Source organism: Acipenser ruthenus, chromosome 14, assembly GCF_902713425.1.
Source record: "Acipenser ruthenus chromosome 14, fAciRut3.2 maternal haplotype, whole genome shotgun sequence".
In the NCBI taxonomy this organism is placed as follows: Eukaryota; Metazoa; Chordata; class Actinopteri; order Acipenseriformes; family Acipenseridae; genus Acipenser; species Acipenser ruthenus.
The window spans coordinates 19,241,037-19,263,993 of record NC_081202.1 but is presented as its reverse complement, the minus strand read 5'-3'; the positions used below and the strand labels follow the sequence as shown (position 1 = coordinate 19,263,993).

The following is a 22,957-nucleotide window of genomic DNA, read 5'->3' as shown; positions in this document are numbered from 1 at the left end:
TAACTGGTGTGCCATACTTCATAATATTCCCACATAAAGATATCTGTTTGATGTGACATTTACAATATAATTTGTGAGTTGTAATATGCATATCAAATCTCTTCCTACAAGACACAATTATATTATTTCATGTAATAGCAGTAAATAAAACAAAGCCTATGCATTTAGTTATATCTATTTTGAGAAGACAAAATCCCCCCAATGAAGGTATAAAACAATTGCAACTTCATAACATTATTAAGAATATGGACCCTTGTTGTTTTAAAAATGTTAAAAGACAATAAAATAAGTTCCATTTGTTCTGTGTTCGTTCTCACTGATTACATCTTGTGCAATCTTCTGTTGCTACCAACATTACAGACATTGTTTATTGTAACTGACAAGAAATACTGTTCCTTGTATATGGTTACCAAGGTACGAGTAAACATGCGATATAAAACTATTGTTTGGTGTGCATGTTCTTGTGAAGGGTGTATTTATTGAAAGGAAATGTGTACAGACTGGCATCTACATCCTAGATTTATGTTTTTGGGGGTTGTATTTTATTTTGAGCACCATAAGGTCACTATATAGACATGTTCTAACATGACAATAATTCTGACTGCAGTAAAGCCTGTAACAAATCAGAAACATCCAGAGTTATTACATTACCACTGACACGACACTACCTATATACTATGGATTGATCAGGGTTACCTTAGGTATTGGTATGTTGTAATTTCTAAACTGTGAATTATAGTTTCATTAAAAATAATAAAATCTGTGTTTTAAACGCAGATGGTTTCATTAAATGCAGGCAGATTACATTTAATCAACAAAGGTCCCTGCTATGGAAGTGCAGTGACAAACAGAAAGTTTCACTTGAGTGGTTACCCATCTATGCTTGAAAAAACAAGAAGTTTCCTTTGTGGTTTGTTTTCACAAATGTCTAGCACTTAACTTTTAGCTAACAAAATGTCTTTACTATCTCACAAAACAGCATTTAAAAAAACTGTAGAAGTCAGTTCAGCTGGACTAAATGAGTAAAATATTTGTTTAGATTTTTTTTAGCAGAATTATGATGTTGATGTTGAATACCTTTCTTGGACCAAACAGTACACATACTCCAAATATGTATTATTATTATTATTATTATTATTATTATTATTATTATTATTATTATTATTATTATTATTATTGAACATAACCAGTAAGAATCATTTAGGCATTTGAAAATCAGTACAATGTCATCCCCCTCTGATCAGAAACAACAAGTGCTTATTTCCAGCAGGGTGAAAATAGAAACACTGCAAATCAAATCAGAGTAAACATTAAATGGCATCCTAGAAACGAAGAAGGTGCGGCTGCAGACTCGCCTGTTTTACATGTAGCACTTAGACCGCGCACGGTATTGCATAAGGAATATGCTGTTAACGGGAACACACATCATACGAGAATAGCGGCAATCTTAGTAAAACAATATGGATCTCGATAAATTTAATAATATCATGAACTTGTTTTTATTTATCTGTTTTGGGGCAATACAAGGTAAGGTCTATAAAATGTTAATATGTTTGTGTTTGTACAAAGTATATCACGTTCTAATATTGTATTTTGGTTTCAGGATTTATAAATCCAAGAAAAGGGATTCGTTTATTTTATTTGCAGTTGTTTGTTTTGGATTGAACGTTAACACACACACACACACACACACACACACACACACACACACACACACACACATATATATATATATATATATATATATATATATATATATATATATATATATATATATATATATATATATATATCAGATACATGTATATATCAGAGAAGGTAGAACTGCAGTGTACAAAAAAATGTAGGTTGATAAGAAGAAAAAATATTTAAAGAATAAAATAAAAAAATAAAATAATGTTCACAAAAAGTTTAAATGATTAAAAAATTAAATAAATGAAATAAATTATTTTTTAATCATCTAAACTTTTTGTGGACATTATTTTTTTTTAATATTTCTATTCTTATCAATATATATATATATATATATATTTGCATTATTTTTGAACGTTTAAATAGATAAATCAGACTATATATCTCACACTCTTCAATTCTGAATGGGTAATGTAATATCATCTTATAAAATATATTGGTACTTAAATAGTACAGAGCTGGAGATGATCTGCAAATACAGTACTAGATATAATTTAGAACATAACAGATGTAATGTCAATTTTTGATACTTCGTCAAAATGTGCTAAAATATAACACCTATAAGCGTCAAATTATGCTACCTTGTCAAAATCTGCTACCTGGTCAAAAGTTGATACTTATACCAAAATGTTAACGGTAGCTATAACTAAAATAAGGTAATATAATTGTCGAGACATTTGAAGGACTGTGAGGCTATTGGGGCTTTTAAATCTGGTCTAAAGACTCATCTTTATCGATTGGCTTTTTTTGTAGTTTGTTGTTGTTTTAATACGTGTTAATTGTTTTTATTTTACCTGTAACGTGCTTTGAGATAATTGTACCGAAAGGCGCTATACAAAATAAATGTATTATTATTATTATTATTATTATTATTATTATTATTATTATTATTATTATTATTATTATTATTATAACTTATTTTCAAACGAATATCAACAACATGACAAATAGTATCGGAACGCACACCAGGCAAATAGCTGTAATAATAATAATAATAATAATAATAATAATAATAATAATAATAATAATAATAATAATAATAAGTATGCAACTTTTGCAAAACAATTTTACAAATGTGTATTTGAGGTTATTTATAGTAAAACATTTGGAATCAGCAAAGGTGCCTTTATTATATTGCTTTTTATTTTAAAAAATGTAAACCCTCTTTAGTACACTTTAAAGTTCGTACCAGCAGCTGTCTGTATTCAACATAAAACAAATTAGTTACATGTGGAATAAAATGTAAGTTTACAAAACACGCATTTCATATCCAAAGGGGGATTTGTTTTTGATGGGCGTCCTCAGACTGCAAGGAAAACAAAAGCTGTGCATGCACAGTACGAGTCGACATGCACAGTATACAAGTAGGAACATTTGATAAGCATACGTTGACGTGACACACCTGTGTACACCTGTAATTATTAAATAAGTGTGTTGCAATTACATGTGACGTATTTCTATGTTTACTCAAAATGAAGTCTTACAAACCAGGGGGAAATAAATAAACTGTATCATGCATTTTCTGTATATATTATATAGCTTTTGATGTTCTTGAGGCGTCTGAACAAAATTAATTTTGTGAATGTATCTTTAAAAAGGGCATCATGTTATCTACAATTCACATGTCTTAGCAAGGACCTGAGAGAAATATTTTTAAAATTTAATTTTTTACATAATTAATTGTTAGGATCATTTTTTTATTTTATTTTTTTTAATTGTTAGCCAGTTCAAGTTGTAATTGATGGTATATATATATATATATATATATATATATATATATATATATATATATATATATATATATATATATATACCATAAATTGTATGTATTGCTTTATTCTTTTTAAATGAAGGAAGAGAATGAGCTGTAACGTAGTGATAATGTAGGGCTCACTAACCAAGTGGCTGGGGTTATCCTCCATTCAGTTGGGCTGGTAGATGTAAGCTTATTTCAATTATCTAACAGTTGTGGATCCAGTAACACTACCTCTCCCTACCAAAAATGAATGACCTCATGAACTGAAACCATTATTTTAAAATATTAATCACTGCCTTTTTTTTGTCCATTTTTAAGGCATGAGTGGTGCTGTTACTTTAGTCGATTTGCCAAACACAGTAAATGTGAAGGAAAACAGTCCTTCTGGTATGGTGGTGGCCAGTTTTACAGTAAATACTACAAGAGCAGCCACAGTTCCACCTGGTTATCCCATCATTATAAACTCAAATCCTCTCACCAAAGCTTTTATCATCAGCAAACTAAATTTACAGTATCAGGTACGTCAAAAGAAAATCCATGTTTAAAGTTTGACTCAGTCTCAGTCTCAGTTTAACATCTATTATTTCTTGGACCTCTATAATCATTTAAAGTTTATAAACCATGCACATGCCCAGATAAATGATCTAATTTCTGAAAGCATTTAATACATGGCTTATGATAATATTGTTTGTATGAACGGTATGTATATGAGCAATACATGCAATTTCAGGTTTTAAAAAAGTTAAAGGAATCAAAAGAAAATGTTGATTACTAAAAACAAAGTGAATGTTGACACAAAGGTTTTACAAGGTTGTGTGCATGGCTTGCCATTCTATTGGATGTCTGGTTGTTTGATACGTGGTAGATAAAAATGATTCTAAGTAGTTGAAAGTTTCATATTTTTCAATTTTCTCAATAATAATAAAAAAACAATCAAGTAAGAATTCAAAGTAATTTGGACTGGTTTGCAAAACACTGTACTGTAAATACAGCAATACGTTTGCTAGTGTATTTTCTCTACGACAACAGGGCAGAAGAATGGCAGAAAGGGTGTTTGTCCATCTCACTTTGAAATCTGGTTTCTTATATTTCAGGTTCTGATCACTGGGAATCCTATACTGGATTTCGAAACAGCACCAAATGCATTTAATTTGCAGATATATGTGAAAGACTCAAGGGGAGACACTGACCTCCAAATACTTACTATAGTGATAACAGATGTGGATGAGCCCCCTGTGTTTCTAGACAATTTGGAAAATCAAGGTAAACAGTTAGGATGCAGAAGCACAATGGAGTGAATTGCATAATAAGCAACCAGAACGTCTTAATCCCTTTTTTTACCAATAGGTCACTAAAACAGAAGATTTAAAATACATTTTTACTGCTTCCTTTATCCTTAATAAGTGGACGATTTCCTTGCTCAGGTTTTAATTCATTGTCTTGCTTTATATCAGGGTTTCTCAAACTCGGTCCTGGGGACCCCCTGTGGCTGCTGATTTTCATTCCAACTGAGCTCTCAATTACTTAACTAGACCCTTAATTGAACTGATAATTTGCTTAATTCGACCTTTTTACTTGTTTGCAGCTCTTGAACAATTGCATATTTCAAGTTAGCTATAACATTTGATAAGTAACTTGAAGTGCAACTGTTTAAGAGCTGAAAACAAGTAAAATGTCTAATTAAGCAAATTATTAGTGTAAGTGTATAGTTAAGTAATTGAGAGCACTGTTGGAATGAAAACCAGCAGCCACAGGGGGTCCCCAGGACCGAGTTTGAGCGTTATACCTGCTGTATCGGTGCCTTGCCTAGAATACATTTTGTGTTTACCTGGCATTAGAAACTTCAGAACTTCCATCCACGAACCAGGAAGCTCGATTCCAGGGCACTAGCATATGGTATTTGACCGCAAATAAATCTGTAAATTAGGAATGTAAAATGTTTAAAATAACAATAAAGCTACTGTTTACCACTTTCTACTTGCAATAAAACCCAGATTATCAGGATTTACCTTGGTAGTTAACTTTGTCTGAATGGTACAACGCGGTCAAGTACCACACAGTATGGCTCTCTAATCAGGGTTCAATTGCTTAATAACAGATTGATTGGGTGGAAATTAATAATGATAATGCAGTATTATTCTTGACAGTCACTAAAACAGAAACCCATCTCTGGCAGCACCATAGCAATACTATATCATGGCTATGGTGATAATGCTGATGTAATCCAGGCCCTAGTCATTTCTATGCAGAGTCAGTGTTTTGGCAGAAACCAGTTTTGAAGTGCAAATTCCAGACAGCAAATAAATAGTATAACGGGTACCTCCTCGGATTGCTTTTTAAAACTATTCTTGCATATGAGAAAATAAAGTTTTCTGGTATGACCACATGTTTAGTATTCTTGGAAAATATATAATCTACCACGATTTGGGATACTAAATTATGTTTTTGTTTTTAGCTGTGTCAGTTTACATCACTGAGAATTCACCACCAGGTACCATTTATACAGTTCTAGCATACGACCCTGAAAAGCAACCACTCCAGGTAACTATATGTTTCAAAATATTATTGGATATTCAGAAATAGCTTTATTTATCTTTGTTTAAATGTTTTGAATACCCTTTTTAAATCATAAAAAAAGGATTATCGTAACAATCAAAACAATGTTATGCAAAAGCTGATAGTCCAAAAATGTTAAACTGCAGTTACACTGCATGCTAATATTGTGATGTGAAAAACAACCATATCGCCACCTGTGACCCTGGTGAATCTGCACAATACATAGCCAGCCCAGAACCCAAATGTTTGTTGTAGATTATAAGGATAACAAAATGAACTGATTAAAGGAAATGTCATCATTGTAATAATGTAAAGATATATATTATTAATGTAGTATATTGTAGAAACATTGCAATGATGCCTATTAATGCTATGAGTTTGCTGTTTCGTACTTTAATAAATATAAATATACTATTTTAAAATTATTTGTTATGATCTCACCAACACTATGACAGTTATTAAGTTATCAAATATATATTTGTTTTGTTTCAGTATTCATTGCAACCAGCAGGTTCCCCATTTACTATTAATGGCGGAACGGGATCCATTATTTCAATCAAAGTTTTGGATTATGAGAAAGACCTCAAAAGGCAAGAGTGACAATTATTATTCAGCATCTTTTTGCATATGTTTTAAACTTAATTAGGTACAAATAATGCATTAATGCAATTGTTGTTTGTTTGGTGTTGCAGTTACAATTTACTGGTCAAAGTAGGAGATGGAACAAACCCAGACATTAATGGAACTGTAATTGTTTACATTGTAAATACAAACGACAATGCGCCTATTTTTACCATGTAAGTTTCTTTTATCATTATATTGATTCTGTTGAAATACTAGCAATAATATTTTTTAATGTATTTATTATAAAATGCCAGATTAACTTAATTGGAGTTCTGCATTTAATTATCATGTCTGATTAAGTCTCTAGTCCCAGACAGGGAACACATAGATTGTGTGTTGACATCCTCATAACTATAACTATAATAAGTCCTACATGAACAGCCATTCAGTATCCTCTATTTAGCTGAATTATATTTTTAATTCATCTCATTATTTTGTTATAGGAAGCAGACAACATTTACCATTCCAGAAGAGCAGCCACCAGGAACAATTGTTGCTAACGTAACAGCTCAAGATGCAGATGACTTTGGTTATGTAGGCAACCTCATCTTCAGTATAAACCCCACAGATTACTTTACCATTAACCCATGTAAGTACAGCTCACATGTCAGAACTGGCTGAGATACAGACATCATATCTTCAGTGTTATGGAAAAGACTGTACTGTTTGTGATTACTTTTGTTGGTGATGACTTTTGTTTCAGTGACAGGTATAATTCGAGTGGCAGAATGGATAGATAGAGATGCCAAGCCCCTTCGAGAAAATCCGCTGATAACTGTAGAAGTGAGTGTTATAGACAGTCCAAAAGGAGGTCAGTCAACCTCCATGTCAATAACATTCAACGTTACTGATATCAACGACAATCCACCTGTTTGTATTCCAGATACCTACAGGTACGTTTCAATAATACTCAATGGATTAAGTTTAAGTTTATATATGTTATGGAAATCAGCACCATATATCCAAAGTGTATCCCAGAAAAAACATTTAAAATTAGAAGTAATTAATAAACAAGAAAACCCTGTAAAAAAAACAGTGAAAAACTACCATGTTTTATTTTCAGGTAGCTAAGATAGATAGTTCGAAGGATGTCTTTGTTTGAAGAATGCACTTTTTTAAAATCTACACTGATGATACATACATATGGAGGATACTAATAACCGTTGATCTCCCGAGGGGGCACAGGGTTTGATTATAGCCATCCATGTGAATGAAATGAACACAGCAGTCCAAGAAAGTTCAAAAAGTATTCTGTTTATATAACAAAAAACATTTATAGTGAAGAAAGTTTGGTTCAGCCTAAATTAAGCTGTTGAATTTCAATAATTATTTTCCTTAAATCTAGCTCTGCATATGCTAAGAAACACATCATAATTTGGAACCAAGTGAAAGGATAAGACTGTAAACATAACTCAGGGCTAGATTAAATCTAAAACTAAGGTGAATGTGCGTTCTGAAAGGTGCGAGAATTGTGCCACTTCCCAGTTTGCCCTTTCTCTTATGCAGCATCAAATCAAACGATCCCTGAAATTTAAGGCCCTGCAAAATGGAAGGAGAGATATAACGCTGGTATATTTTACCTTTTGGTAGGGAACTGAAGTTACAGTTGCCACGAATCAGACCCACTTTTACTGAAATAAAAGAAGGGTCTAGAGCCGCACAAACCCACACGTTCACTAGAAGCACGAAAACAACGCAAGGGAAGAAAGCATGTTTTTTCCCCATTTATTAATTGAAGCATAATGCCCATATATGTATGTATTTAGTATACTAGCCCTTTATTATTGTTGTGGGGATGCTATAGGCTAGATTGCATTTACATTTCAGAACAATAATAGGTAGTCTCAAGAGCGGTAAAAAGATGAAAACAAATAGTGGTAGATCTTTTGATGAAACATGATTTTAATTAAACAAAATGATGTTTGCAAAGAAATTACCTTAAAGGCCTACAGCAGGTTGTAATGTGAAATAAAGAACAAGAACTGAATAAAAGAAGCTGCTTTTCAAAATTGACCCACCTTACCAAATGCAGGTTCTACAATTCTTGAATGAATACCACGTGAAATGACACACTCCCTACAATGCACCGCGTTAGAGAAGCCGAAAAATACCATTTGTGTGGAGCCTTGAGTTTTTGTTTTCAAAAGTATCAATAGTATTGAATCAGCAGCAAAATAATTGTACATCTAGTAAGTGGCAAATACTGTACCAAGATACTAGATAAACTAATCTTTGTACTGTCTTTGAAAGTTTTTACACCCTGTAATAATTTGAAAATCACAAATTATAGTATTTCAAACTGTAAAGCTTCCAAACTGATTCCATATTCAATCCAGTTGCAGCTGTAGTTATGATGATCGGTTTGATACATAATATGCATGTATAATGGGTTCAGACTGGCTGGAAAGGTTGGTGTAGTGCTCTTGTGTGATTGAAAATTTGATATGCTTAATTAGATGTAGAATGAACACATTATTTAATTTTGAAGCAACATTGATCTGACATTAATGTAGAAAAATTCATGACTATATATTTTTTTTTGTCTTACATAGGCCTCAAGTTGAAGAGACAGCAGTTCTTAATACAAGCATTACAGAAATAAAATGCACTGATAATGATGTCGACCCGCCAAATAATCAGTTCAAATTTACTGACCTATCTTGTAACGGGTGTAATCTGATTTTTGCCCTGAACCCAGCATTTTCTGGAAATATTTTGGTAATAAAGTTTCTAACGTTTAACTGTTATATCAGGCTAACAATTCAATATGTTCAAAACGATATAGTGTTTTGTTACTTTACAGATAATTTACTACTGTATGCCTTATTCTAGAGCTGTTTCCAGAGCTGTTCTAAAAAAAAGACCCATAGACTTCCAGAATGCAATGGCTGCTTTTAATCTTGTCCACTGTAACATTTGCATGAGGTAAAAGCAGTTATGTTATTATTGGCTGAGGTAGGCTCTGAAAATAGTCTGATGGAGTAACATCACAAGCTGCTCTGGGAATAGGCCCTGTTTAGTAACCTCTGTAATCCAGTAATGCGGAAGCAGTCCATTTGCACACCTTAATCAGGAGGACAATGGGAGCAGACTTTGCACCAGAATTTGATTAAGCAAGCATGCTTTAGCACTCTTGGGATTTGCACGACCATACTAGTTGTAGACAGAACTTGTAGCCTAATTAACATATGAAGCTGGTTACAAGTGTTGTGTTGCCCTATAGCTCAGGTCCTATATTTGATACACATTCAGACCAGGTCTACAGATGTGTAACAAATAATAATTCAGCCACTGTGAAAAGGTATCACAGAAGGAAAGAGCAAGTGCAACAATGCAATATTTGGAGGATTCCTTTTTAAAATTAAAATAAATATTAATAATAGGTGTGTATTTCTTTAAAAACATGGGGCTGTTTATTTATATATGTTTGTATATAAGTATAAAGAACGCATTTCATCATTTTGAAATTCTTTCCCAATGATTGTGTACCAGATTTTGAAAGTAATAGTAATTTTTTATTAAAATGTTCAAAGGGAAGTATGAGACAAAAAAAGATACCGGTATTATGAAATTAAAAAACAGTACGTTTATATTGGTATGTTGTGATAATGACTCAGATAAACCTGTAACATTGTCTGCCATTATTAAGGATACATTCTTTATGTAGCTGTAAAAACGTCAGGATTATGCAGCTCTGCACTGTTTACAGTACATGACAGGTGGCTGGATTATGTGAAATCTACATACTGTATATGTATGTAAAATCTCAAGGATATTTGTAAAAATGTCTATTTAAAAATAAAACCAATGACATTGACAGGGCATTTAATATTAAGTGATATTTTCTTACAGTTAACAGGAAGTCTAGACCTTGAGCAACCTAATAACCCACTTGAATACACCTTAACTGTAGTGGCTGAAGATATAACGGCTCCGTTTTATAAAGGTAAGGTATATCGTGGTCGTTTAAGCATCTCCGTGAGGGAACCAAACACTGCTTCTCAAAAGACACCTCAGAGCTAACTGTGAGGTGGGGAAGAATATTAACGTTTCACTGTGCATTGAAGCCCATAGTGAAGCATTGTGGGCTGAAGCTGATGCAGTGCTAATATGCTTCCCCACCTCATGTTCTTAAAATCTGTGTTGTGTAGTAAAAATGTACCTTTTTACTGTCACTCTTTTAACTTATGACAATATCAATTACACAAACCAAACACTTTGAGTCAGTGTCTTAGAATTGGTGAGCAGCTGTATTATATAATTCTCTCAGTGGTGGTGGTGATGTTGTCCAATACAAATTTAGCATTTCACTGCCACCTTGTTTTAACCTCGGGGCATATCAATGATGGAGACCTAATACTTTTTCACATATACATTTACTCCCATTTTTGTAAACCATTTGTTCACAGAGGTGCCATTCCTGTCAATGATTCTTTATTTTTGTCCAAAAGCACCCATTTCTAGTTTTAATCTGGATTTAGTTTGTTTAAGAGTAAAGTGTAAAGTACATTTTTCTTCCTTTTAGATACAGCTTACGTTTATGTGATAGTCCTTCCAGTAAATGAAAATCCTCCTGTGTTCAACCCAGCAACTTATAATTTCAGTGTTTCTGAACTTAGTGGACGTAAGTGTTGGTGTATTTAACATTGTTTTTAATTTTTTTAAGTGCCAGTGAAAACTATGCTGTTAAACTTCACAAAACAATTGACTTAAAATATACAAATATGAATCCCACTGTTTGTTTTCATAGACGCCTTCTTATGAGAGGTATGTTAACCATACACTGTTTTAAAATCTGATCAAAACTATACTGTTAAAATTAAAATGGGGAAGAAGAACGAATTGTTTCTGTCTCTTTACTATTTCTGATATAAATATTGCAGGTATAAGAAAGACTGCAGACATTGTAGACATAACAAACAGGACTAAACAAACCAAATAGAGAGTTGTATTTCATGTTTTTGTTTATTGAAATCATTACAGAAATGTTCTAAATATGGGTTTGTCTTTTGTTTAAAGAAGGGGCAGAAATTGGAGTTGTGACTGCGACTGACAAAGATATTCCTTTTACTGGAATAACCTACTCAATAGAAGCAGGTGGAAGTACTCTTGGTTACAGCAACATATTTTGGATCGATCCAAATACAGGATCAATACAGCTTTTGACAGAACCAGACTATGAAACTACGTCAAAGTATGTTCTCACCATAGGGGCTGTGGACAACGATCCTACAAATCCTAAAACAGCAAATGCTGTAGTAAGTACACAAAATGTGTCCCTTTGATAAAACAACAGAACACATATGTGTTGTATTTCTTAGCATTGAAATACTTGATTTTCAAAGCTTGATAACTTAAGCTAAGGGAACACAAAGCCACTTTTTCAGGAACAGTGGTTTGAAACCTGGTTGCAGGAGACTGGGAGACCTAGTGAGGCAACTTTGCTGTATCAAACCCCAAGTCTTACCTGGTGTGCCGTGCAGTGGCCTGAAATCTAGTCTCCTAAAACCAAGCTAGGTCGGCCAGGGTGTCCTCGGCTCACCACGCACCAGCGACCCCTGTAGTCTAGCCGGGCGCCTCCGGGCTTGCCTTTAAGCTGCCCAGAGCTGCGTTGTCCTCCGACGCTGTAGCTCTGAGGCGGCTGCATGGTGAGTCTGCAGAGTGTAAAGAAGCAGGCGGCTGACAGCACACGCTTCGGAGGACAGCGTGTGTTCGTCTTCGCCCCTCCCGAGTCAGTGCAGGGGTGGTAGTGGTGAGCTGAGCCTAAAAATAATCGGGCATTTCAAATTGGGGAGAAAATAATAAAAACGAACTAGCATCGACTAATTAAAAAAAAAAACTACATTTATTTTAATTTGAATTTACTCAAAACATGTACTTTCTTAATTCAAAGTAATCTATGGATCTTCAATAAGACATGTCTTTTTTTTAACTGCATTAATTTTGTTTTGTTAAAATTGATTAATCTACCAAAGAGGGTCTGCAGGGACAACAGATACATTTCAGTAACAACCACAATTCACATTTTAAACCATCTAAAAAAGTATATTAAAATGAAAATGTCCTGTTTGACATAAATAATATCAATGAACACGTTTTGACTGAAAACTTTCTAATTAAACCTCTATAGCACAACTGCAGAACAAGGAGCAAAGCATATTCACCAGAGCTACTGAGTTACATTTAGACACACAGACACAGTGCCATGCCAAGGGTGCTCCAGGCCCTGTTCAAAAACTCAAATCTGGGGACCCCGCCCCCCTACCCCCCAACAAATAACAATCAACATGAAGTACTTTTAAAAAGGGACCTTCCTAGCTTTCTCTGAAGCAGTGTCCGTGCCCCACTATGGAAGAAAAGAGCAAGAAGGAAATAAAACAAATGCAAAAAAAAAAAACGGCTTCTTTACAGGCTCCTGATAGGCCCAGTTCCACTGGAATCGTTGGAACCCCCCTTCACACAACACTGAACACATACACACACAGACACAAATCAGCTTTCTAGTAACATAACACAACTTTTCAAAATGTTTTTCTGTTTCAGTAACCATATGTTTCTTTTTTTCTTTTTATTTGTAGGTGACAGTAAATATTCTTGAAGCAAATGATGAAAAACCAATGTGCACACCAAATTATTATACAATAACTGTTCCAACTGACCTCAGCCCAGGCACTAACATTCAGAGGTTCCAACTCACCTGCACTGATCGAGACTCCCCACCTACTGCCTTCCGTTATACCATTAATTCAGGTACAAAGATTTCCTAAAATAAATACTGCCAAAAACTTGTTAATTAAATGCAATGATAGTATAATTTCATGAACTTACTTTTGTGTATTTTACAGGAGAGGTAAAACGAGATGACACGTTTGTCTACCTGACTTAGTGCCTTATAAATTGTACCTGATGTTTACCTTGCATTTTACAGGTAACATAAACAACCACTTTGCTTTTTCACCAACGGCGGGCTCAAACATCACAAGACTTATTCTGGCAGAACCGTTTGATTACTCTGACGGCCTGGACAAACAATGGAATTATAAACTTCTTGTATTTATAACGGATGATAACCTACTATCAGGAGCCCGACAACCTAAAGGCATTGTAGAGACTGGAACAGTTACAATAAATGTAAATGTAGTGATTGCAGGCCTGACTACAGTTTTAACCACTACACCTGTAAGTATCCGTCAAACTTGACTGTGTAAAATAACTACACATGGTGGTAGATTAAGTGAAATGCTAAGGCTGGTGTGCGTTCTGAGAAGCTGTGAAAATTGTGCAGCTTTCCAGTTGACAGTTTCTCATAAGCAGCATCAAATCAAACAATTCCTGAAATTTAAGGCATCGCAAAATGGGAGGAGAGATATAATGCAGGGATGTTTTAACTTTGGGGAAGGAACTGAAGTTACAGTTTCCATAAATCAGACTAGCTTTTACTGAAATAGAAGAAGGGTCTGCAACTGTACAAACACCCCCGTTAGGAGCATGAAAACAACAGAAGGGAAGAAAACATGTACCTTATAATTTATTAATTGAAGCATCTCGTCCAGATATTTACATATGTAGAAGCATATACTATACTAGTCCTTTTATTGTTTTTGTGGGTAGGCTAGAGGCTAGATTGCTTTTACATTTAAAAATAATAACAGATAGTCGCAAGAACATAAATAAAATATGAATAACAAATGCTGGAGGGAGTGGGAGGCTGAGAAAATAAAATATGTGAGTTTAATAAAAAATATGTATGTCTGCAAAATAATCTTACTCTATCTACTGTAATATAGTTTTCAAAGTGTTCAGATAGTTTGTAATATATACCTTTTTTAGGCACAGTATTAGATTTGCAGTAACTGTAAACCAACACATTATTATCTAGCACAATTTTTGGTCCCAAAAGATGGCATTATTGACATTAATGCATTAAGCTCTTCTTTATATTTGAAACACATCCCTTTTTTAATGAAATGTATAAATGTGCAGGACATGTTGTGCATTAACCTATTATTATTGACTTTCAGCCTAGTATCACATATATCCATATTGCTAAAAATGCATATGCTACAACTGCATGGTATGTCCCATTCATAATTACCCTGGGTGCAATGCTTCTCCTTGGATTTCTGGGGTACCTACTCTATCACCTGGCAAAATATCTGTCAAAAAAAGACCTCAGCTGCTGCACACCAAAACCTGCTAAATACAAGGAGCCTCCGTAAGTATTTATTTTTATGTTTATATATATATATATACAGTACTGTGCAAAAGTTTTAGGCAGGTGTGAAAAAATGCTGTAAAGTAAGAATGCTAATAGATTTTATTTATCAATTAACTAAATACAAAGTGAGTGAACAGAAGAAAAATCTAAATTAAATCCATATTTGGTATGACCACCCTTTGCCTTCAAAACAGCATCAATTCTTCTAGGTACACTTGCACAAAGTCAGGGATTTTGTAGGCATATAGTCAGGTGTATGATTAAACAATTATACCAAACAGGTGCTAATGATCATCAATTCAATATGTAGGTTGAAACACAATCATTAACTGAAACAGCAACAGCTGTGTAGGAGGAATAAAACTGGGTGAGGAACAGCCAAACTCAGCTAACAAGGTGAGGTTGCTGAAGACAGTTTACTGTCAAAAGTCATACACCATGGCAAGACTGAGCACAGCAACAAGACACAAGGTAGTTATACTGCATCAGCAAGGTCTCTCCCAGGCAGAAATTCCAAGGCAGACAGGGGTTTCCAGATGTGCTGTCCAAGCTCTTTTGAAGAAGCACAAAGAAACGGGCAACGTTGAGGACCGTAGACGCAGTGGTCGGCCAAGGAAACTTACTGCAGCAGATGAAAGACACATCATGCTTAGTTCCCTTCGCAATCGGAAGATGTCCAGCAGTGCCATCAGCTCAGAATTGGCAGAAAACAGTGGGACCCTGGTACACCCATCTACTGTCCGGAGAAGTCTGGTCAGAAGTGGCCTTCATGGAAGACTTGCGGCCAAAAAGCCATACCTCTGACGTGGAAACAAGGCCAAGCGACTCAACTATGCACGAAAACACAGGAACTGGGGTGCAGAAAAATGGCAGCAGGTGCTCTGGACTGATGAGTCAAAATTTGAAATATTTGGCTGTAGCAGAAGGCAGTTTGTTCGCCGAAGGGCTGGAGAGCTGTACACGAATGAGTGTCTGCAGGCAACAGTGAAGCATGGTGGAGGTTCCTTGCAAGTTTGGGGCTGCATTTCTGCAAATGGAGTTGGGGATTTGGTCAGAATTAATGGTCTCCTCAATGCTGAGAAGTACAGGCAGATACTTATCCATCATGCAATACCATCAGGGAGGCATCTGATTGGCCCGAAATTTATTCTGCAGCATGACAACGACCCCAAACATACAGCGAAAGTCATTAAGAACTATCTTCAGCGTAAAGAAGAACAAGGAGTTCTGGAAGTGATGGTATGGCCCCCACAGAGCCCTGATCTCAACATCATCGAGTCTGTCTGGGATTACATGAAGAGAGAGAAGCAACTGAGGCTGCCTAAATCCACAGAAGAACTGTGGTTAGTTCTCCAAGATGTTTGGGCCAACCTACCTGCCGAGTTCCTTCAAAAACTGTGTGCAAGTGTACCTAGAAGAATTGATGCTGTTTTGAAGGCAAAGGGTGGTCACACCAAATATTGATTTGATGTAGATTTTTCTTCTGTTCACTCACTTTGCATTTTGTTAATTGATAAATATAAACTATTAACATGTCTATTTTTGAAAGCATTCTTACTTTACAGCATTTTTTCACACCTGCCTAAAACTTTTGCACAGTACTGTATATATGTATATATATATATATATATATATATATATATATATATATATATATATATATAGCATTTCTAATTTAAAAAGTAAGTTGCTTTAAATTACATTTTCTAACTTTTATTTTTTTTACTGTCATGGCGTTTACAGTAATTCTCAATGGTTCTTATTGCAATTACTCAGATATTGTTGTTTTTTTTTCAAACTTACATTTTTTATTAGTTTAGTTTATTTACATGAGAAAAGGTGGTATTGTATGTAATGGCAGGCCGTTAAAGAATGCTGTCTGGGAATCCAAAGGTATATCCAAACTAAAACATATTTTTGAAGATGAAGCAATAATGTTGTTACTCAGATATTGTTTTTTTAAGACGGTGTGTTCTTCAACTCTACCTACCCACCATAAACATATGTAAGGTAGGCTGGAGTAGTGTGTTTATAGTGATAAGCACCAGCAACATGTAGTACACAGTTGTGTACAAAAGGAAACTTAATTCAAAGTAGATGTTCATAAGATGTTAATTCAATAAAAACACCTTTGCTGACTTGCACCCTTGCTACTTTTGTCTATGGCAGGCAAGTACACACACGTAGCTCCTTAACTCAAGTGAACACACTTTAACACAGATTTATCTAGAGATAAAAAAAATAGTTATTTGCGTAACTGCAATAATAACCACTTAGAATGATTGCAAACAAAAAGTTGTGGGGCCAGTAAAACATAAAATATAATTTGAAGTAACTTCTGGATTTGGGAGTTCTGTTTGTGAACACGTTTGTAAATGTTGATATTGCTGTTTAATAAAGACTTTCCTTTATTGTTTTCATTTAACAGGATTCAAAATACAAGTACGTTTTTTTAAGATAAAATCTTTAAACTTTTGTAGTTTTCAAATAAAAAAATATAATAGTTTGTATACTGTCTAATTTTGTATCTCAATCCCATTTTCTTTGCAGATAAAGCCAAGAAAGAAGTCGTTATGGTACGTATTTTCTTTTTTTTTTATGTTATGTTACTATGAAAAGTCTAATTGTTTTTTCCTCAAACATGGTGCCGTTACTGTGATCTATTTTTATTTTTTTTGTCTCTTAGGAATTGACAAAGATTAACACTGTCTTTGATGGAGAAGCAGTAGACCCAGGTAAGAAGTGCAGAATTTAAAAGGTCCTTTTAGAAAGCCTTCTGTATTCAATGCATTTTTCTTGTGTAATACGTAGTATTCAATTGCATACAATTCAATTTTTTTTCAGGAAATGAGAAAAGTGAAAATGCTATGCTTTCCCCTTTTTCTGAAGCATACTCTGTGAAAATGAATGAAAAGGAATGATACATCTGGCATCATAGAAAATGTCTACACATTTGATGTATCTTTTGGGATGAAATATAGTGTTATTGTGACAGTTTTATGGGGCTCTAATTTTTCAAAATAAGAAAGTACTCGAGATAATGATCATAAAATGTATGAATTACAGACTGGATTAAAATGCTTGGACAATAGGCTTCAATTTTGTTGGTATATTTTTAGACAACGCATAGATGACAGAAAAATGAGTTTCTTCTGTCAGTTTCACAAAGTTAAGAATGAATTAATAGCAAAAGTAAGTTAAACTCCAGCAGCTGTTTTCATATTCTCTGTGTGCTTGTTTATTTATTTCTAGTCACAGGGAAAGTTTATGAGTTCAACACAAAGTCTGGAGCTCGCCGGTGGAAAGACACCCAGATACTCAAGGACCCTCAGCCAATCAAAATGGAGAGCAGTGAGCTTGTGATTCCAGTGTTGCCCTCCAGTATTAACGAAGGCAAAGGTAGGATCGGGACAGCAAACGGACAGAAAACCAACAGCCACGATGTCAAGGCATTACAGAAGGGAGCTGAAAAGAAGAATGTATTTGGACCTGACCCCAAGAGCTTGCTTCAGAACCCAGCAGGGCAGCCCACAGAGGGGTTGTCACCATTACCAACGCCAAAGACGAAACAGGAAGGAGAACCAAAATCCATTCTGAAAAAGGGGGATCTGTCAGAAGTCTGACATTTTTTAAAAAGATCTCTCAGTGCTGAAATCACAGCAGAAAATGTATTTTTGTGTGTTTTTATAATTTCGGACGGTACTGTTGTTTGGTCTACATATGGTTTTGTTAACTTTTTAATTTGTTTGGATGTAATTTTCAAAAATCACTTATGTTTTGATATTGAAATATGCTAGCTAATCTAATTTAAACGTTGGCGAAAAAAAGCCATTTAAATGCTGGCTGTTAAAGGTCCAATTCAATTAATTGATTGATTGTATTTTTATATTTACTTTAAATACATTTTGAAACAATAAGATATTACAAAATCCAAAATGGAATCAGTCACAAATATAAAATGTACTTGTGACTTACATTTGTCTTCCTCTGAAATGGCTGACATGAGCACCACTTAATTTAGTATAGCTTTCTGTTTGTGTGTAATATCTTGGATGTCTGTTAAAGTTTACCTTTAACATTTTTTTTTTTTTAATCCAATTGCAAGTCTTACAATTCAAGGACTGGACATTGGCCCTGTCCACACTATGCCTTTAAACCGTATTAGTTGCCTTTAAACCAGCTAAAAAGTGCTAAATATGGTTTGCGTCCACACTACACAGCGTTTAATACTGTACTCGAAAATTGGACTTGAGACCACCTTAGGAGGTGGTTCTAATTAGATCGTATCAGGTAGTGCAGTTTTTCAGAAGTGTGGACGCTGTAATACCGTACTACATTTTTTGTGTATCCTCCAATATCCCAAAATGCGTTGTGGTATGTTTGGCGAAATACTGGCGCCTGAAGAACTTGCTATCAGTGTACACTCTGCAATGGGTATTCATATTTATGCTTAAAAAAAACCTGTCAGGACATCTCTGTTAAACTAGTGGGGAAAATAACAAAAGCACAACGTTAAATTAGGCGACTGCAAAAATGAAATGCGAGTTAAAAGTAGGATTGGGGATGAACAATACACGTAATTTGTCAGCTCTTTTTGAAATAAAATTAAGGGGACCAGAATTAGGCGCAGGCAAGATATGAAGTTAAAAACATAGACTGTTTTGTAATTAACAGAATTGTTAGGGGCTCCTGAGTAGCGCTTCCAGCAAAGGCGCTCCCCGTGGAGTGCAGGATGTGCCCTATAGCCTGGAGATCACAGGTTCAAATCCAGGCATGTCATTGCTGATCGTGACTGGGGGCTCCTAGGGGAGGGATTAGGTCGGCAGGGAAATCCACGGTTCACCGTGCACCAGCACCCCCTGGGGCTGATAGGGCGCCTGTGGGTCTGCAGTGGAGCCATTCAGAACTGTGTTGTCCTCTGGCACTATGGGTCTGGTGGCTTCACTGTGGATCTGCAGTGCAAAAAATGATGGATTGGCAGGAACATGTTTTGAAGGATGTGTGTTTCAGCCTCCATTTCCCAAGTCAGCGGGGGGTTGCAGCAGTGAACCAGAATAAAAAAAAATAATAATTTGGCATTCCAAACTGGGGAGAAAACTAAATTTTAAATGCTTGAATCAGATCGCCGCATGGTCTTCTTTGTTCAAGACTGAATAGATTCAATTCTTTTAGCCTGTCTGCATATGACATGCCTTTTAAACCCGAAATAATTCTGGTCGCTCTTCTTTGCACTCTTTCTAGCGAAGTGACCAGAACTGAACTAAACATCACCTGATTAAAAATAAAACCTGAAAATTTCAAGCCCTACTTACATGGATTCACATTTACTTTTTCCAAAATACTTGTTTGATTTATTTTTAGCAATATGCATCTCTATTAATATGAAGCATAACAAATTATTTTAAAATAAAAAACAGTGCATGGTGGGATACTATCATATTCATTCCACTGGAACTGTAACCGAACTATCTTAATAGTGTGTGGACACATTAAGCCCGAATAAACATGAAATGGTACTTCAGTGTGGACACTTTGAGCTGAATTAATTAGAACGGTTTTGAGTACTGTTCTCGAGATCAGTTATGTAGTGTGGACAGGGCCTTACACTTGATACACCATAGTACAGACTGAATGCAGAGGCCAGCTATCCATATTTAATGTTTGTTAAGGTTTTGATCTGGGTTGTCTGGTGTACTAAAATCAGATAAAGTCCATTTTGTTTTGTTTTTTATCCTGATTGTTGCTGAGGTGTAGGATTGACCTCTTATCTTAATCCCAACTAAGAGCTGTGATATGAAAGCAATCAATTGAAGGCAACCAATGTATTTATTAACACAGATGACTCTCACACATACTTATCATGCTATTTTTCTTTATTTAAAAAATGTTTTCTTGGAGTTTAGTTAAAGCTGAGACAATTAAGAGTGCAACAATTCCTCTGATTGAGTTGTGTTGGTGTTTAATGTTGTTTTTTTGCATGCCTCTCATTTGTTTACCTCATAAAAGAACACTAGTTCCTGTTATCAATGTCTTTGTTTGACAGTTGCCATGGCCTGCGCTAAGGCTCAGATAGTAACTATGTGGAACCTTGTACAACTTAGACACGGTGTGTACTTAGTTAAAACAGGCAGTGATGTATGGAAAGTTCCGAACATCACAATAGGTATTAAACATGTTTTGTTCTATGCCAGTGGTTCTCGTTAAACATTTGTCAAGGGCCATATTAGTGACTACAAAATCAGCAGGTGCCATAATATTATACTACAGTATAATCACACATCCCACATTAAAAATCATGGTTTTCACACTTATAGTTCCTACTACAAAAATGTCTTAGCCCAATCCAGTTCTTGAGCAGTCATATGGGTGAGTTAGAGGGCTCAGATACTTGAGTACTCAAAATAAAATCTATTCATTACTTTTTTTCTTGGCAACAATTTATTCAGTTAAGTACTTGGCATCCTGAAAACCTCAATTTCTTTGGGGGGTGTGGTTCCACACAAATCTTAGGTTCAGAATGTCAGTCACTCCCCCTCGCTACCCAGGTAGCTGAAATACGCCCCCTAGCATAAATGCTTACCACTGTTCTATACTATAAAGCCCAAATTCTAATAAACACCACGTACTTTCTTCCCCTGCTTATTTAGTAGTATTTATACCCAGTATATTGTGATAATCATAATATAATCCATAATGAATAATAATATACATATAGGGCCTTATTATATTGTGTATTTGTTAAAAGCTTAACTCAGTAGTTGGTGTTACTAAAGCGCTGCCTGTTAATGTATTGCTATTAATGTTCTGTAAAACACTCAATCAAGCAATCAAATTATTTTTATATAGCGCCTTTCATGGCAAGCCATCCCGAAGCACCTCTCAATCAAATAAAAGGTCTATGAAAACAAGACTTTATAGAATTAGAAAAAAATGCACAAACCAATTTACACACCCAGACCCTATTAAATGCTCAGTGATGTTTATTAAAGACAATTATTGTTTAATTTAGTGAGTTAAAGTTGTCGGTTTTCTTCAGAGAAATCCTCAGTTAACTGGTTTCAGACAAATGTAAAATACATTTTTCTCACAGAAGTAAAGAATGATTTTATAGCATACCTTGAATATCACTGTCATATACCCTTCACTTCTTGTTTGTTCACTGCTCGTGGCTCCAATTACATACAAGTGCTACACGATTGTATATAATGATCACTGACTGTGAAAAGTGCCTCTCTGTGGGCTTGTTCCACTGCACACCAAGGCATACTAATACTGCAGTGGTTTGAGAAAGAAGTAATAAATGTTAACACACAATGATGTAAAGTAGCAAACAAAATACATCTTCAACATGAGTTTCCACAAGAGGTTGTTGTGCACCTTTACTAGGACACGTGTGTTTCAGTGGGACCGGTGTGAGTAAATGATAAAGCATCCCTGGATCGGATTAACTCTTCATTGCTTTGCTTCTAATCCCAGTGTAACAAACTGCCGGACATGTCTGTAATACAACTACAATGTAGAATGTAGCAGCTATGGATTGCCTGCGTTGTCGGGTACTGTTTTAACATAGCAGACACTGCTTTCAAATTACAATAATTAGCATTAAAAAATACAGTTCATTTAAAATTAATCAAAATTACCTCTAAGAATTATATAGAAATACCTATCATTGGGAAATGGCAGTATATACTGAACCTAAATTCCTTGCCGAAATCAAAAACATAGGAGCAGTACAACTCCAGTTCCAAAATGTCAATTTCCTTCATGCAAGAAATGATTAGGTTATTTTCAATCATAGTGCTTACGTGTTAAAATGAATTGAACTGCCACCCACTCAAGGCTGTATTTCCATGTTCTAAAGCAATCAGGTTATAAAAACACCCACTTCCTGTTTGTGAATACAAAGTAAATATTTGCATCTGAACATGTCCTTTAACACTGTCACATGGTCTAGTGCGTAACGCTTACAGTGCTTGCTGAGCAGCAGTCCCATTTTAGAAAGTGTGTACTAGTTTTTGGATTCTATTCAAAGTTGTAAATTAATGTATGTGACCTTCAACACATGTATGTAAAGGGCAAGATGAGAAGCCACTGCCCTCCAGAAAGACAGA

General features: G+C 34.9%; 1 protein-coding gene across 1 annotated transcript; it reads left to right on the top strand.

Annotated features, from left to right (window-relative positions):
- Window positions 1-1,352: 1,352 nt before the first annotated feature.
- LOC117420087 (cadherin-related family member 3-like) lies at window positions 1,353-21,031 on the top strand. The gene is made up of 19 exons (XM_058986034.1): window positions 1,353-1,527; window positions 3,767-3,966; window positions 4,543-4,711; window positions 5,904-5,989; window positions 6,497-6,594; window positions 6,697-6,801; window positions 7,072-7,217; window positions 7,332-7,521; window positions 9,181-9,346; window positions 10,481-10,574; window positions 11,154-11,252; window positions 11,648-11,886; window positions 13,207-13,378; window positions 13,557-13,807; window positions 14,650-14,843; window positions 17,275-17,288; window positions 17,397-17,422; window positions 17,533-17,581; window positions 18,099-21,031. The coding sequence occupies exons 1-19, from the start codon at window positions 1,461-1,463 to the stop codon at window positions 18,467-18,469; spliced, it is 2,736 nt and encodes a 911-aa protein (XP_058842017.1). The 5' UTR covers window positions 1,353-1,460; the 3' UTR covers window positions 18,470-21,031.
- The last annotated feature ends 1,926 nt before the right edge of the window (window positions 21,032-22,957 follow it).